This window comes from Liolophura sinensis, chromosome 6, assembly GCF_032854445.1.
Source record: "Liolophura sinensis isolate JHLJ2023 chromosome 6, CUHK_Ljap_v2, whole genome shotgun sequence".
NCBI lineage: Eukaryota > Metazoa > Mollusca > Polyplacophora > Chitonida > Chitonidae > Liolophura > Liolophura sinensis.
Genome location: NC_088300.1, coordinates 7,195,407 through 7,213,098, shown reverse-complemented (window position 1 = coordinate 7,213,098; position 17,692 = coordinate 7,195,407). Strand labels below are relative to the sequence as shown.

The window sequence follows — 17,692 nt, the reverse complement described above, 5'->3', positions numbered from 1 at the left end:
TCGCTTCACAGGTAAGTAGCTAAGCTCTGCATGCAGTTCTGAGATTTCGAAAACTTATGATGAAAACTATTAGCAATGAATCCCTTCCAGTTTGTAGTCTACAGGACGTTTTACTCGTATATACACACTTTAAGGTTTGTTTTGAATATTACACTCAATTATTTCTGCAGAAGGCCTGTGTATCTTGTCAGAACCAAACATCTTCCATATATTAGCCTACAGAAAACCATGAGGACACGAACGATAAGCTAGAGTAACGATAAAAACAATAGACGATAACGTGTTATAAAACTTTTCTAGATGGCTTTCTATTGAGATGACAATAAATAACTTACCAAGTCTGATAACATACTGTTCTTCAACGCCAAGCGCACAAACTAGAAGGTACATGCCAAACACACAGTTAATGAGAAAAGACATTGTTTCCTCAATTCGTTGGTATTACTTTATGTCTTTCATCTCACTTATATAAGAGATGCACCAGCTTCAGGAAACGTATATTTCCGGTGCGTGTTCGCCGTATCGAAAAAACTAAACAAAACATGTAGTTTCATCGATGACAGTATGCATTTTTAATGATAAAGATTATATTGTATAATTTCATTCGGGGTGGGCCAACCAATACCATCCATTTGAAAGCTGATCTGCCTGGCCTAAGTAGCATAATCAAGATGAAACACAAATTGGGATCATTGTGTACCGGAACAGGCTCTGAACAAGTCAGCCAAACATCAAGCTGCTCAAGCTTATGAAAAACAGGAAGATGCTATCAGCGTCATTTTGTGAACCCTTGTTCTCTCAAATGAAAAACGCAGTTTACTATTTTATGAGATGTGATTATTGCTAGCAGGCAATAGAAGCACGCACAACTGATAATGGAAAGGAATCTTCGAACTGCTATCGTCGTCGTCATATGACTGAAAAATTGTTAAAGTACGACATTAAACACCAAGCACTCACTCACTCGAACTGCTATCTGAGATAGTCGCTTCCTGGTATTTGAAAGATGAACCACATAAAAAAAACTATAGAAACCTAAACCATAGCACATCCAGCTTTTCATATATGGGTAAATCATTTCTTTGACAGAGCGAACATCTAACACTGGCAGGGAAATCCCTCTTTATTCATTTATTTAGTTATATATGTATGTTGTTGTTTAATGCCATACTCAAGCATTTTTCACATTCATGATGGCGGCCAGTTTTGTGGGCGTAGAAAACTAGACAACCAGTGGTAAACCATCGATGATCATGTTTACAGCATATTACTGACAAACTTTCCCATTGTGACGTAGACCTGCACATCGTTCAAGTGGAATCGTCATCATCAAGGAAACGGAACCCATGCATGAAAACCACCGGCTGTTCATTGTTATATAGGCGTCGCAGTGAGAGCGAGGGCAAGGATTGAACCTGTACCTTGACAGTCTCTTGGTCGCAGTCGTGCATCTTGCTATCGAGTCAACTCCTCCTCCAATATTGCATCTCTCAAATATTAAGTGCATTTGAATAAAATCTACCGTGTATCGTCATAAAAAAAACTAAAATGTCGCTGTCCGCATGCAACAGAACCCCACCACTCCTTTAACTCCTCATTTGGTGTAGTACTGCGTAGCAAGAGATAAAAGAGCCAGTTTATGGACTGCTAATCTGCCCTAGATTATAAATATGTTATGCAAATGACAATGACCGTGTTTGGCTTAATTGTGGGCATACAGACTGGAAATGAACCCATTCGGGCTCTTAACTAAAAATAGAACCAATCTGATTATCCTTTTTTGTGTAAGTACACCCAGAGACTATGACCAGACTTAGTACAGTTATTTAGTGGAGAAACGAGGAACAGTTTCGATTCTTGAAAAAGAATCGACGAGGTGCGGAGCGTGTTTGTAGCAATGAATCGACAAGGCGCGGAACTGTTTGTGGCAATGTAACAACAATATCGATTCTTTTTGAGGAATCGTGCAGTGTCATTTCAACAAATAATAATAAAAAAGTTACATCACAATTAGTGTCGATGAACGTTCTTTTGTGTCGGCCAAGCCGTATTATTTGCACAGCTGAAAATATGTGGCATAGTTGATCTTTCCTGACGGTGTTACATGAAGTTTTAGTTCAACAGGGTTAGAGCTTTTAGCCAATGTGAGTCCAGTGGATTGTACTCTATATAGGTTACTACATGGGTATACACTAGGTGTGTAAGATTATGGACAGCGACTCGGTCTATGAATAGTTATGCGGGAAAGTAAATCTGAATTGATTGAAGCTTACATATAATCTGGGGAAGTTTGATAGTAGATTATACAATCTTTGTCACAACCAGGCCTCGAAAAAATCCAAACTGTTCGTGATCAGAATGCCACAAATTAGACCCACCAGTTCACTGTTTTGCTGTTCATGTTTGTGACTAAGTGAAGTGATGACTTTTCTCCCCCTGGCAACATTTGGTGTATTTGAAATGAATGCAAAGAATGAAACTATAAGAAAATATAATCCTCACTGATCAGAAACGAATGGACCCTTCATATGTAACATTCTTATGATCGGTTAGACAAAGGATTGACGTCACAACAAACGTTTAAAGTTGTCTAAAGGAGAACGTTGTATGGTCTTCTGGGATAGCCGAGTGGGATAGTGGAACGCTTTAAAGCCTTTTTTTGTATCTGATTGGGTTTTAACACCATATTCAAGAATATTTCTCTGTATCACAAGTTCAGATTTCTCGTTGGAAGACACCCCAGAGAGCTAAACTGAAACATCCGCCCTCATTGGCCACTGGCCAACAGTCGCAGTGAATCTCAGATATTTAAGGTGCTTATTAAATGGATTCTGCTGAAGGTTTCCTTGATCTTGCGATCATTGAGGTTACACACCTGTAGTGCCATTCTTATCACCATCGCCTCACATACAAGGCAAATGCTCTTACCACTAGACCAATGCAGTGGTCGAAAAAAAAAGGGGGGTGGGGGTGGGGTTTTGTTGGGGTGGCGAATGTGAAAAACTACCATAACACTTGATTATGCTGAGAATACATACATGCTCTTTCAACCATGTTTATTTCAATGTACACTTTTAATATTCACATAAAAGTAGACATGCATGATGTTTCACCTTTCCTATTTAAAATCAATACCTATTTTCTTTTTTCAGTTGACCATGGATGTACAGTGCTGCATTCTTTCCCATCAGTTCCAAAAGATTATAAAACTTGTCTTGTGTTAAATTCAAATCACTTGATTTGATAGTTCTAAGTAAGGTTGTCCACATTCTGGGTTTATAAAGGCTCTACATTTTAATCTCAACCGATCAGAAAATTAGGCCTTTAATAGACCTGTAAGTCTAAGTAGAACAGTTTCAAAATCATTTGACATGTAATTCCCATCTGCTGACAGCAGCACCATTTAATCTTCACTTTTTGTATTAAATCATATCCCCACCCACACCAGAACTATGGAACGCTATTTACTGGTATGTCTGCTATACTTTCATAATAAACACAATATACTCATACATACAAAATCAAGAAAGATGAAAAAAAAAAAAAAATTCACATGAATGGAAATTCTCACTTTTGCTCGGCAACTTTTATATACATGGATGTTAAAAACTGACCTTCAAAGAATACAAGAATTTGGGAACCATTAACATAACTTCTGGTAGAATTTTCCAACAAAAATATACCAGAACTGTACGCACACGATCATAAGTATCCAGTCCCACATTTGTGATTTTCACTATGCACTCTGAAACAAGACAAACTGATGATACAGGCAGTAATAAGTCATTCCACACATTCTGCCTCACATTACCTCCAAGGATCTAACCCCGATTTCAAAGCAGAAAAGAGAGCTGAAGTTCAGGATTACTTCCAAATGTACATGGAGGTCGACGTTCAGATAAGATAACAACTCATCATATCCAGGTGTATCCACACTCATTCGCGCCTCTTCTGTTTACTTTTACTGCTCTCATAGTCTCTCCCGGAACGCGAGTCCTCCGCATTGCGTTTTTGTCCCTTTTTGGCTTCTGTCAAGAACTGATCAAGACCGAAGGGATCCTCCTCATCAGCTTCAAACTGAACAGGTCCGTCTCTGCGTGAAGCTCGATCTGTCCCCGAGAACATCTTGTCTGGTACAAATCTGAAAGTCAGTCAAAATGACCACATCATTTTTTGTATTCACCTGTTCTGAATCTTATTAAAATTGCATTATTTCACCGCGATGGCTGCATAACACATTTAAGAAATGTTTATAAAGTCCCTGAATATTAGTTTTATCAGAAAATTTACACACACAATAATACACAACACGATTTTGACTAACCGACTTGAATTCACTTTGAACTAATCTTGATGAAACTTGTTTCACCATATTCTTGAAGGCACAAATGACATTTCTTTTCTTCGGGAACTTAAGTTCACAAAAGCACAGCTTCTCAATTTTCTCTTTTGTTCTTCTACCCTAAATAACTTTTTGTGAAACATTTTCAGATATTTTCAGCATTATTTTAGACATGCGATAGTAAATGTTATAAAAAATATTTCTTGTATTAACCTTTAGCAATACGAGAGTTTAAGCGTGAAACTCCCCAACTGGTGTAGCATTACAAAGCTTTACAAAAATTGTTGTCTTTAATTTAATACAGATATGTCCAATCTGTGAAGTCTGGCACATTACTAATACTGCTCCTGGATTTTCTACCATATTTACAGCATGTCACCAAGAGAGTGATCACAGGTTCATCTTTCATCTTTTTTTATCCAGAAAACTGGATAAATTAAAATCAGACACAAAGAGAATTATGAAACAGTCAGATGTTTATGACACAGACAGAAGGCTTACCTGTCTGACTTGATGAGCTTGTCCAGGTCATCCCCATACATATCCTTCTCCACCCCTTTACCTGGCCTGTAAATGGAGTTAGCTATACTCTGGTCTTGGCGCCAGGGTTTGTCATACACGTTGTAAGCCTCATCATCAGCGAAACCACTGTCCATACCCTGAAATGTAACAGATATGATAAAGTTTTGCTCAAAGGTCAAAAAATGGACACTAAATAATGGTCACTTCATCAAAATTCTTTTTCCTCCCAAAGAAATCCTTTTGCACAAAATACTTTCTGTACTAAAGTGTCAACAGTATAACAACTAAATTGCCTCCTGTCTTACTGGGCTGACAAAATGGTTTCCTCCAATATGAACCAGGCAACTGCTTTACATTTCTGTAGCAAACTTAAAACAAATTTCTGAAAGCTATTTTCTAAAAACAAGCAAAGACATGTACACTTACATTATACATTAACTTCATCTCCCACGTCTGGGAACACTATACCCTTTTGTTTTTTTTCCTTGCGGCCTTAAGAGTCACTCAGGCTGCAGGCTTTGACAAATGAAGATGTGGGTTCAAACCCAGTTCTTTCTGCACTTTTATATCAGGAGTTTTGGCAGGATTTTTTTTCCAATAACAAATCTTTTTCACACAGGTAAATATAAAGTTAAGTCTCCTTCAAACACATAGCTAAATGTTAGTCCTTAGCCCATCACATCACAGACAGAGCTTAAAGACTCCAGTGCTTTTTTTTTTGGTGAACTTGGTTCAAGACTCATCAAGTGCTGGACATTAGATCACCGTCTCATGATACAGAGATCTGTTTTCTGTGGCCAATCCGACCCACCTTTGACTGGTTGAAGAGACGCTGGTCAAACTGGACTTCCCCTGAGGCACCACTGGTACTGGGCAGACCCAGGGCAATCTTCTCACTAATGTCACGCTCACGCTCCTTCTGTAGCTTAGACCTGGTGGTACAAACACAGATTATTACACATGTACAACCCAGAAAACATCGGATATAAAGTCCTACAACAGAAACACTGACAACTACAACCCAACAAACATCAGATATTTGGTCCTACAACACAAACACTGACAACTACAACCCAACAAACATCAGATATTTGGTCCTACAACACAAACACTGATAATTACAACCCAGCAAACATCAGATATTTAGTCCTACAACACAAACACTGACAATTACAACCCAACAAACATCAGATATTTGGTCCTACAACACAAACACTGATAATTACAACCCAGCAAACATCAGATATTTAGCCCTACAACACAAACACTGACAACTACAACCCAACAAACATCAGATATTTGGTCCTACAACACAAACACTGATAATTACAACCTAGCAAACATCAGATATTTAGTCCTACAACACAAACACTGATAATTACAACCCAACAAACATCAGATATTTGGTCCTACAACACAAACACTGATAATTACAACCCAGCAAACATCAGATATTTGGTCCTACAACACAAACACTGACAACTACAATCCAACAAACATCAGATATTTAGTCCTACAACACAAACACTGACAATTACAACCCAACAAACATCAGATATTTAGTCCTACAACAGAAACACTGACAACTACAACCCAACAAACATCAGATATTTAGTCCTACAACACAAACAATGATAACTACAACCCAACAAACATCAGATATTTGGTCCTACAACACAAACACTGATAATTACAACCCAGCAAACATCAGATATTTAGTCCTACAACACAAACACTGACAACTACAACCCAACAAACATCAGATATTTGCTCCTACAACACAAACACTGATAATTACAACCCAGCAAACATCAGATATTTAGTCCTACAACACAAACACTGACAATTACAACCCAACAAACACCAGATACTTACAACCCAGCACACACCAGATATTGAGTCATACAACAGACAAGCAAAACACTGTTCCCTGAGGAACTTGGAATGAACTGCTATCAGCATGTACAAGGTGAGAGCTGGAGTGCATGAATTGCTATCAGCATGTACAGAATGAGAGCTTGGAGTGAACAAATTGCTATCAGTATGTACAAGATGAGAGCTTGGAGTGAACAAATTGCTATCAGCATGTACAGGATGAGAGCTTGGAGTGAATGAATTGCTATCAGTATGTACAAGGTGAGAGCTTGGAGTGAATGAATTGCTATCAGTATGTACAAGGTGAGAGCTTGGAGTGAATGAATTGCTATCAGCATGTACAAGATGAGAGCTTGGAATGAATGAATTTCTATCAGCATGTACAAGATGAGAGCTTGGAGTGAAAAAATTGCTATCAGCATGTACAGGATGAAAGCTTGGAATGAATAAATTGCTATCAACATGTACAAGGTGAGGGTTTGGAGTGAATGAATTGATATCACCATGTACAAGATGAGAGGTTGGAGTGAATGAATCGATATCACCATGTACAAGATGAGAGCTTGGAATGAATGAATTGATATCAGCATGTACAAGATGAGAGCTTGGAGCGAACAAATTGCTATCAGCATGTACAAGATGAGAGTTTGGAGTGGATGAATTGCTAACATGAACAAGGTGAGGGTTTGGAGTGAATGAATTGCTATCAACATGTACAAGACAAGGTACAGACCGTTTGTCTGGGGCAGCCCGGGCCAGATTTCTGTTCCTCTGACGGTCCCTCTGTCTCTCTTGGCGGATTTCGTCTCTCTCCTGCACCTCATCATCCCGATCTGTATATACAACATAACGCATACGTGTTTTCCTTATTTATATAATAGGGATTATCATAACACTGTGTGATCTGCTTGTTGAGCTCGACTGACGGACAGGCTGACCTCAGACAACTCTAGATTATACAACATCACGGAACACGCATTTTTATGACAATCTATTTATCATATACCTTAATTTTTGTATAATAAGGCGTCAAACGCACACAGTTTTTCATCGATCAGTAGACCAACTTGCTACAACTAGAGACCCTACACCAACAAAATGTACAGTACAGCTCAGGCTAAAAGTCAATTGTTTACCGCTCGTATTGTGCTCAGAGATAACGCTCCACTGGCGCGTGACAAACTCTCTACTGGGATGCGTCGCAAACTTGCTGAGGCACGCAGGATTATCAATGGAAGGTGCGAGTATAGTTCAGTCTAGACATAGGCCTATCCTAGTTTGCAAGCGAAGGTGGTTCCCGTGTTTCAGCTATTTGAACATATAGTAATATATAACCTACCTCTGCACAACAAAATCAATTCATCACCTTGATTAAGGCAGTAAATATGAGATCAAAGTCTCCCATTGGTGTTGACGGTCGGCACACTAATTTTGACATACATTTATATTATGCCATATAGAGCCATGCAACAGATATTTTATAGTAAACTGGCCAAATCTTTGCATAAATTTCACAAACCAACGCGACTTGCTTGTGAATAAAGTACATGCAATAGACGCGCTTCACGCCCAGGACATCGCCCCAACACCCGCAGACAGCAGTCTTGTGTGGCCGTGCCTCTGTGATCCTTCATGCTCATGTCTTACTATTTGTCGTGTTTGTATAAAGGTGATGTCTAAATAACATCACGTATTCATATCACTGCAACGATCGTGTAAGCCTCCTGTCAAAACAACTTAAAAAAAAAAAAAAAAAGACCACCCAAAACATGTATGTACAGGTCAGAATGGGGCACCACCAGGCTGCAGACCTTTCACTGTATGCTTTTGGTGGGCAAGTAACCCGAAACCAACTGGTGTTTTTTTTTTAATCTGACTGGTGTGTTTATAAAGTTTTCAAGATTAGCCTACATGTACATCATTGATTGTCTATATAGATTTGCTCAGTTGCCGACCAAATGGCCACCCAGGGAGTTGTACAGATGATGGATTTACACAGAAACAGTTTAGCCCCAGGCGCCAGTTTTGAGACATTAATTTATTGCTACTGTTTACAATTTTCAAAACCATACAGTGTATGTCGGTTAATAAAGTCGGACACTTGTCAGTATTATTTATTTCCTCCAATACAACAAGCCTATTGTTCTTCATTTTGGCAAAGCATCACTGCTGGACACTATAAGCCTGCATGGGTTCTTCCAGCTAGGTCTCTGCACGACACTTCCAAATATTTTATTTACGTCTGGGATTAAGATAGACATATATCTTAATCCCAGATTAATCCTATAATAATCTGCTTTGCTGTTGCTGCCTATTGAACACCCATGATATTTTTTCACACAAGTATAGTGAACACCAAGACAAAACTCGTTATCCTATGTTTGCTGATACATGAATGCTATTCACATACATTTGGCCCCAACTTTTATTCAAGTTACCCAAAAAACAGGCCAATCTGAATTCATCTGGGTGTTGGTGCAAATCATGTGTTGTTAAGCATAAATTAACAGAATGGAATGAATTCCATGAAGACATTTTGTAGTCACAGAGTCAGAAAAAAAAAAAAAAAAGTACACTGTGTCTGGTAAGCCAAAAATTCGAACAAAGTATTGGTGCAAATGGGCGTATTACTTTTTCTGTGAGAAAAACCTTTCAAATGAATCATATTTTTCCCTCAGGCGTTTGCTATGTGGGTGCTTTTCCTACGTAGTTTCGTACGCACTACAAATTGTCCACAGTCATATGGTCAAAGTCCAGCTTGTCCTGTTACACGTTTTTATTTTTTACCACTTCTGTTCATGAAATTCATATTGTAATACTGCAATGTTGTTGTTGTTGCAGGGCATGTCAGCATCAAAGTGCCAATCTGGTTTTCTAAATCACTGAGTGGCAGATAATTTTTCGCTGGCAAATGACTCCCACAATTTTTTTTACTGTTCATATTCAGAAGGTGGGAAGACGAAAGACGCCGGGTTCATGGAAACAGCAGGCCTAAATGTGAGATTCAAATTTATTTGGTCCTGAGTAAAACAAGATTGCATCACCGATTGTATGGGATTGATCAACATGTAAATACTTATCTGCGCGACCTTGTGTTTAGGTTGCTTAAGGCACAAAGTCAAGGATTTTAACAAATAAGGTCAGTCATATTTTCACTGAGCTCTAAAAGATGCCGCAACATTGTGGTGTTAACCATGCTTGATGTGTAGAACAACTTACTTTGGGAGCCGCAATCAAAGTTTGGGCAGTTTTGGACTTGAAAATTACATGTAGGGAACATGCTTGGCGTTTCTTTGTGAGCCAAAAAGAAGACGATTCAATGTGTTTTCTTTACAATTTAATGTTGTTGTTGTAGTTATGTCACACCAAATTCCGATGTTAGTTCAGGGCTTTCCCCAGTAGAGGATGCTTTGAATGTAAACACTGAAAGTAGTCCCTTTTTTTTAGAGGGTGCATATACGAACTATCCTGTACAGAAAAATACAGGATGCATCTGTATCAGTTGCGTAACGGCCAAAAAGATGAAACAGGATTTCCTTTCCCGAAAAATGTGATATTTCAAATGGTTAAATATCAGTCTTTTGTTGTTACATTTTTGGTGTTTCACACCCAGATGCCAAGACACTGAAAAAAAAAATTTTGTTTCTTGACTCTGCAATCTGAGCTTAGTGGGATGTTGGCATAATACCTGTGAAGTAAATTTATCTGAATGGTGTTTTATGCCGTATTCAAGAATGCTTCAATTATACAAAGGCGGCCAGCATTATGGTGGGAGGAAACCACAAACATCCGCACATTGCTGCAGACCTTCCCATGTATATCTGAAGAGGAAGCAAGCATATGCTAGACTTGAACTCACAGCAACCGCATTGGTGGGAGACTCCTGGGTCATTGCACTGTACTGGCCTGCTACATGTAATCCCCATGGAGGCCCCCAAAGCAATAGTAAGACAAGACCTCACTAGACATACAACATGACAAGTACAACTTCACTCCGTACACAACTGTAACTGCGCAGACCCATTGCTAAAGAATGTGAATCTCTCCACCTCTCTCTGCAACGTTCATGGCATTCAAAAGCATAAAGGCTTTTAATCTTAGATTTGTATCAAGGCAGAACAGTCATGTTTTAATGTACATGCTCAGCAGTAGTGACAATACAATGTAGTGATAGGAAACTGACCATCAGCTCTGCGTATGCCTGCCCTCTCCTCCCTGGCCCTCTGAGCCAGCTGTCTCAGTCCCTCCTCTCTCTTCTCCTTTTCCTTCTGAGCCATCTTCTTCTCTATTTGAGCTCTCATCTCCACAGCTTCACGAGCCTAAACAAGCACGGAAAGCAGGAATTACTATGACTGTGTACGCTCATACATGTAAGTGTAAGTCATGAAGTCAATAAGCCACAAAGTCTACTTATAAGTCATCAGGTCAATCTGAATCCTTACCGTCATAGCTTCACTAACATTTATTCATTTATTTATTTCATCGTTTTATTTATTTATTTCATTGGTGTTTTACACCATACTCAAGAATATTTCACTTATACAACGTGGCGGGAGTTAACCGAGCAGAGCCTTTGGGAAACCCACGACCATCTGCAGGTTGTTGCCAGACCTTCTCACTTATTTTACTTCAATGTAGTTTAATGCCATAATCAAAAGTTTTCCGCTCATACAAATGTCAGTGATATGGATGAGGCAACCTGAGTGCCTGAAGTAAGCCACCAGTCTTTGTCAAGTAATACACTGTATACAGGTCATACTTGTCAATGACAACAAATCTTGGACGGTCCAAATGGCTTCACAGGCGTCAGTTTTATGCTTTCTTTAACTATAAGTACCATATAATCAACTCATGTAATACCAATCCATTGTTGGAATACGGAAATGTTTCACACACAGAGCATGCTTTTTCATTTCCAAATCCCCACATCATAGTTAAAGCTTAGAGCTTTGGGACTTATTATTTCACAGCACACATACAGATAAATACATTAACCATGAATTTCTGGCATTCACAGTTTATCTATGTTGGAATGCTCACCTTCCTGTCAGCTATGTACAGAGCCTCGGCTAATTTGGCAAAGTTCTCATTGATGTGCACACCTTGTAGACCCCTGCCATCTGCTGCCAATCTCTTGTCCAAGGGGATGGTGTAACCCTAAACACATGTATGATGAACTCCATTAAGCTTACATGTACCTCTAGCAATTCTGATGGAGGACACTGAACACTTACTTACATGTACGTCTAGCAATTCTGATGGATGACACTGAACAATGACTTACATGTACGTCTAGCAATTCTGATGGAGGACACCGAACACTTACTTACATGTACGTCTAGCAATTCTGATGGATGACACTGAACACTTACTTACATGTACCTCTAGCAATTCTGATGGATGACACTGAACAATGACTTACACGTACGTCTAGCAATTCTGATGGAGGGCACTGAACAATGACTTACACGTACCTCTAGCAATTCTGATGGAGGACACTGAACAATGACTTGCATGTACCTCTAGCAATCTTGATGGAGGACACTGAACAATGACTTGCATGTACGTCTAGCAACTCTGATGGAGGACACTGAACAATGACTTACATGTACGTCTAGCAATTCTGATGGATGACACTGAACAATGACTTACATGTACCTCTAGCAATTCTGATGGAGGACACTGAACAATGACTTACACATACGTCTAGCAATTCTGATGGAGGACACTGAACATTCACTTGCATGTACATGCACCTTTCGCAATTCTGATGGCTGACACTGAACAATGACTTACATGTACCTCTAGCAATTCTGATGGAGGACACTGAACAATGACTTACATGTACATGTAAGAATACTGCTCTAAATTGTCTTAACATACAAAAATGTAAAGATCTTCATTTAGTTTTAATGTAAAGAAAGAAAATGTAAATCAAAAATTACACAGTAAGTTAATCAATCTGATATTCAGTTTATTTTAACTGCATACCTTGGGATTCTTCCAGTTGGAAATACATGGTGGTATTTTCCACTCTTGTTGTTCTTTCACTGTCACCTGAAAGGTCATATTCATTAATGCAACTTAAGATTTTGAACATTTGTAGTTTTCAAACAAATGATTCAATTTCACCTCCTTAATCGAATGGTTAGTGGAACACTGGGTATACAAGTTCAAAAAAATACTCTTACTCAAAGAAAACCCTAAATGTGAACACCTGCAATATGGCAATATTAAAACCATACAATAAAGATCAGACAATGATCACAGTTTTATGCAATTTCCAGGTGTCATGTTCTTTTTGTAAGAAAGTGCACTATCAAAATCATTTTAATCATTCAATTCAAAGAAAAAGTGTGAACAAACAGAACAAAAAAACATTGACTTGCAACAAAAGTGAGTATTCTACCTTTCTGTTTGGAGAATGCATCACTGGAGCTGGTGGAGATGGGGATCCCCTAGGGATTTTCTTGTTGGTTCTACATACAATAAAAGGATGCGTGATTCAGGGTGCACATAAACAATTTTTGTTTGATAAAATGAACATGATACTTACTCACTGTACAATTAGAATATCAGACAGCATAACAATGCTATTGGAAACTCTGACACTGCTGCCAAAATCCTAAGCACTACTACTGTTGCTGATTTTGTTAAGAAGTTCATAAGACTTATGGATCTACTTTGAGAGCGACATACTTGAATCTGGGAGGTTCCATGGGATCTTTCTGTGCCTCAACCATGCGAATGATCCTCTGTTTGGCTCCTGAGTTAAATGCCACACCTTGCTGGGATGGGGTGTACCTGTAGAGGGAAAATCACACATGCAGTCAAGCTTTAACTACAATAAATATGTGGATATTTTCTGGTCCTGATCTTCATGTACAAGCTGTTAAGTATGATGAGCATTTCATATTTTTCTAAATGTTTCACCTTTCTGTGCCATTCTGGTAATAAGAAACACTGAATGTTTGTAATCATTCCATCAAGTTTAAAGATATAAAGTCAGTTGCAATTAATGTTCATATCACAAGTACACCAGTAAAGTAACAAATCGCTGTAGATGGCTGAACGCCCAGTGTGAGTGTCTGCTAGTCACTTAGCTTATGGGTAGATCGGCTTAATCTAGCTCACATTCCTCACCTACATGCAGCTGGCGAGTAAAAGCCTACAGCACGCATGCGGGTTTGTCATAGGTTAAGGGAACACGATTCATTCCATCTCGATTCTCACCTGATATACTGAGCTGGAGCTTGTTTATCAGCGTGTCTAACAGGCATGGCCGCAGTGATTTTTGACGCCACAAGTTTCTCCAATGCTTGTCGTGTCTTCTCTGTGGTCTGAACACAACAATAATCACAAGGTTAACAAACTAAAATATTACTAATCTGATTGTTTGATCTTTCAGTGCTGAACTGCCCTAATGAAACAAATGTTCTTAAACAAATGTTTCACTCTCTTGTACTCTGGTAATCCTTTCTTCAGAGCAGAGAGTACATATGTACTTTCAATCCAAATCATCTATCAGAAAATGAAAAAAAGCAAAAAAACAAATGAAGTATGATCTGTATATCGAGAGTCTAACTATTGCTAAGGACAGACAACCTGAAAAAATCACCTACTAACCTCCTGAACCTTCTCCTCATCAGGTCTCTGAAGCTCTGGGTCATCATCCTCCATGGGTTTAGGGACTAGGTCTTGGAACTTGGAGAAGACAACCTGATGAACGCAATAAGGAAATTACAGCTCTACAGTATATGCTATTGTTACTAGGTGAACACATTACCAAATCCCAATGGCAAAATCATTCCGTACAGTTAGTATCTTATCCAAACCAGAAATCACAGCCTATATTAATTTCTTGGCGAAGACATCAAAACAAAATGATAAACATGATAGTAGACAAAAAATACATAACAGGTCGAAACTCATGTGGTAAAAACATTTGTAAGTAACTATTAATCTCAGCAACGGTCTAAAAATCTTGTCATGTGATAGGATGAGAAACAAACATCCTTCATCCTTTGGTTTCAAACCAATACAAACCAAAGTCTCTTTATGTGACTTATGCCTATGTACACATACCTTGTCTTTCCCATGGCCTTGTTTGGCTATGGCATCATATTTAACCTTCCCGTGTGGATCCAGCTGTACAGCGAGGGAGTTAGATGTGGTTTTCTTGGATCCCATTCCCAGTGGGTACTGAGCCACGTGAATTTCAGGGAATGCCCCTCCATCCCCAAAGTCCTGTCAATCAAAGTCAACCGGGTTATAACTGATCATAAAAACAAAAGTCTTTATGAATAAAGAACAAGAAAACTACAAAGTCTGGCAAAAAGCAATTTCCCTAGCATATACAGTAGAAGATAAGCTGAGATCAGCACGATTTACACCCGTTTTATTGGAAGCTAATTAACTCAACATTCCACAGTACGTGACTTTCATGTCACAATGTTTCTCAATTTACCATTAGGAATGAAGACCATATCCTTTGTAATTTTGTGTCAATGAGTTCCTTTCTGTTTATTATCTTTCCTTAACAAACAATCTAAGTTTGTAATTCTGGTAATGCCTACCTCTTGTGATCTTGGCACCCAGCCTCTTCTGTGGCCATAGGGCATACATGGAGCAATTGACGGCTTTGAACTGACCAGCCCAAACTGCAGATAAAAATTAAATTATTAAAGAAATTTGTATCATTTAAACAACAGTTGTTTTTCCTAACAGGGAAATAATTGTGATGTATTAAAACTGACTATTGTCAGTTTCAGAGGGTCATTTGTAAACACAAATCTTCTGAATATTCCACTTTTGCCTGATGCTACATTGATGTCATGCTACAGTGATGTCATGCTACAGGTTACATGTGTCATATGCTAAAGCAAATGACATCACCCATCGCTTACTTATAGTCACAAAAAACGCTGTACTTTTCTCGTAAAGCTGAAGTAACACTTTAACTTAAGTGGGATATACATGTACTTTTGTGTTTATGTTTCTAAATCACATACAACATGCATAGCATATGTATACTGACATCTACACAACCTTCTCATAAAAATAAAACAGAATATACAGCTTCTTCCCTCGAAAACTAGGGATAACATAACTCATAACAAAGGTGAGAAATCCTAATCATAATGAAGTCCTATGTGATAGTCTGTTTTCATAATCGGACGTCTACAGGTTACATGCGTCACAAACCTGTGAATGTGATCTTCTGTGGAAATCTTCATCATCTCTATCATAAACTCTCTGACTGGGTGAAGGCAGAATGCTGTAAAAGGAGAAATAATGCAACAATGTTACCAGTGTTATTTGGTACAAGTGCTTTATGTGATCTTTGGAGATGGAAAGCAAAACAAACTTGTTTTCAGTACATACAGGTACATGTAGCTAGAAAGTACTAGTACTGGTAGGACTGAACAAGTATGCATTCCAGATCAATCATATTCTACGACGAAGAATTAGGGAGATCAAAATTGGTCATAGCTGTCCCACAATCGTGATATATCCCAACTTATTGCCTCTACCAATTTTCACCATTCTCTGTCCCCATTCCTGTAAGTCAAGTATTTGTTACCAACATTTGCTTTAGTCAATCACTTCAACCTACTTTTAAGTGGCTTGCATGTTGATTCATGAATTAGAAAGATTAATTTATGTGTTGATTTGGTTTGTGTTTAATGCTGTACTGGAGTATATTTCCCCACATATGTCAGTCAGATTAAGGGTGCAAGAAACCTGGGTATTAGCAGAAAACCACTTCCCTTTAACAGACCTCGATCTGATAATCCTTCTGGCTTAGAGCAAGAGCTTTATAATTCAATACAGCTGTCAGGGTCCAATCAGCTGAGCACACAATATATTTATTTAATTGGTGTTTTACGCTGTATTCAAGAAAATTTCATTTATCATGGGAGGAAACTGGGCAAAGCCTGGGGGAAAGCCATTACAATCCACAGGTTGCTGCAGACCTTCCCACATTCAGCCAGAAAGGAATCCAGCATGAGCTGGACTCCATCTTACAGCAACTGCATTGCTGGGAGGCTCCAAAGTCATTGCTTAACTTTTCATCTAACACTGGCTGCGTGAGGGTCTTCTTAGCTCCATTTACACACTTTCTGATTAAATGCTGAGGCAGGTAAATATCAAACATTGTTGAAAGTAGATCTCAATGTTTTACTGAACTAAACACCTGAAGGCCATATACACTTTTGGTGGCAAATGCAAACACCATCAAACTGTCATATATGGCTTATGTCTCTTTTTCTGCCAGCCAGATGTATATATGGTCATCCTTTTTTCCAGACACTCCACATTTATCCTTTAGCATTAGGCCCTATGCCTATGTATGAGGCGTGATACCGAAAGGCCTAAGTCACAAACTCAACAGTCTAACTTTCAACCCAAAACACAAACGGAAAAAACATAAGCTATTCTTTCCGCTTTAGCGATATTTGTGTTTCTTTCTACAAATATTTAATTTTATGTAAAACCTGTACAATTGATGGGTGGAAGCAAGCGATGTGATATTCATGCTACGTTGTTGTTGTACCCACTGGAAAGATTATGTCTGTTCTCTATTAAGCATGAATTCTAGCCACTCTGAAAGAAGTTAAGCTGCTTGGAAACATCTTCTTTAACACTGCTGATTTTGTACCGAACCTAATTTACGTCACGATCCTGGGTATTTGGTAAACACGCGGAGAAACACAACCTTACCTTGATAGACCCGCCATCTTGATCGTTCGTTAACAGTTATCTGCCCTTCGAGCGTACTCCTCAGAGCTATGTATTTTTAACCGACAACTATTTACCCGCCATTAATGTGTAACTCTCTTCAAAGACATACATTCAAGCATCATTTTAGTCACTCTACCTCATCGTCCTTTCACTCAGCACAGAATCCCTTTTTCGAAGCAATTTAAAAAAAACTCTTTGTCTATTCAG

The 17,692-nt window shown here is 38.6% G+C and overlaps 1 protein-coding gene across 1 annotated transcript; it reads right to left on the bottom strand.

The window, feature by feature from the left end:
- Nucleotides 1-3,028: 3,028 nt before the first annotated feature.
- Nucleotides 3,029-17,486, bottom strand: LOC135466870 (SNW domain-containing protein 1-like). Its single transcript, XM_064744622.1, has 15 exons — nucleotides 17,465-17,486; nucleotides 15,944-16,016; nucleotides 15,316-15,399; nucleotides 14,825-14,986; nucleotides 14,366-14,458; nucleotides 13,973-14,079; nucleotides 13,439-13,543; nucleotides 13,149-13,218; nucleotides 12,731-12,796; nucleotides 11,780-11,896; nucleotides 10,923-11,058; nucleotides 7,473-7,572; nucleotides 5,676-5,796; nucleotides 4,844-5,001; nucleotides 3,029-4,141 (listed from the first exon to the last, which is right to left on the bottom strand). The coding sequence occupies exons 1-15, from the start codon at nucleotides 17,479-17,481 to the stop codon at nucleotides 3,937-3,939; spliced, it is 1,614 nt and encodes a 537-aa protein (XP_064600692.1). The 5' UTR covers nucleotides 17,482-17,486; the 3' UTR covers nucleotides 3,029-3,936.
- Between the last annotated feature and the right edge of the window lie 206 nt (nucleotides 17,487-17,692).

What these genes read in the sequence shown, in the direction of transcription:
- LOC135466870 (XM_064744622.1), bottom strand. An exon ending in GCTCCAGCTCAGTATATCAG is followed by an intron (nt 13,544 to 13,972) that starts GTGAGAATCGAG and finishes TTCCCTCTACAG; the next exon opens with GTACACCCCATCCCAGCAAG. An exon ending in ATGGAACCTCCCAGATTCAA is followed by an intron (nt 13,219 to 13,438) that starts GTATGTCGCTCT and finishes TATTGTATGTAG; the next exon opens with AACCAACAAGAAAATCCCTA.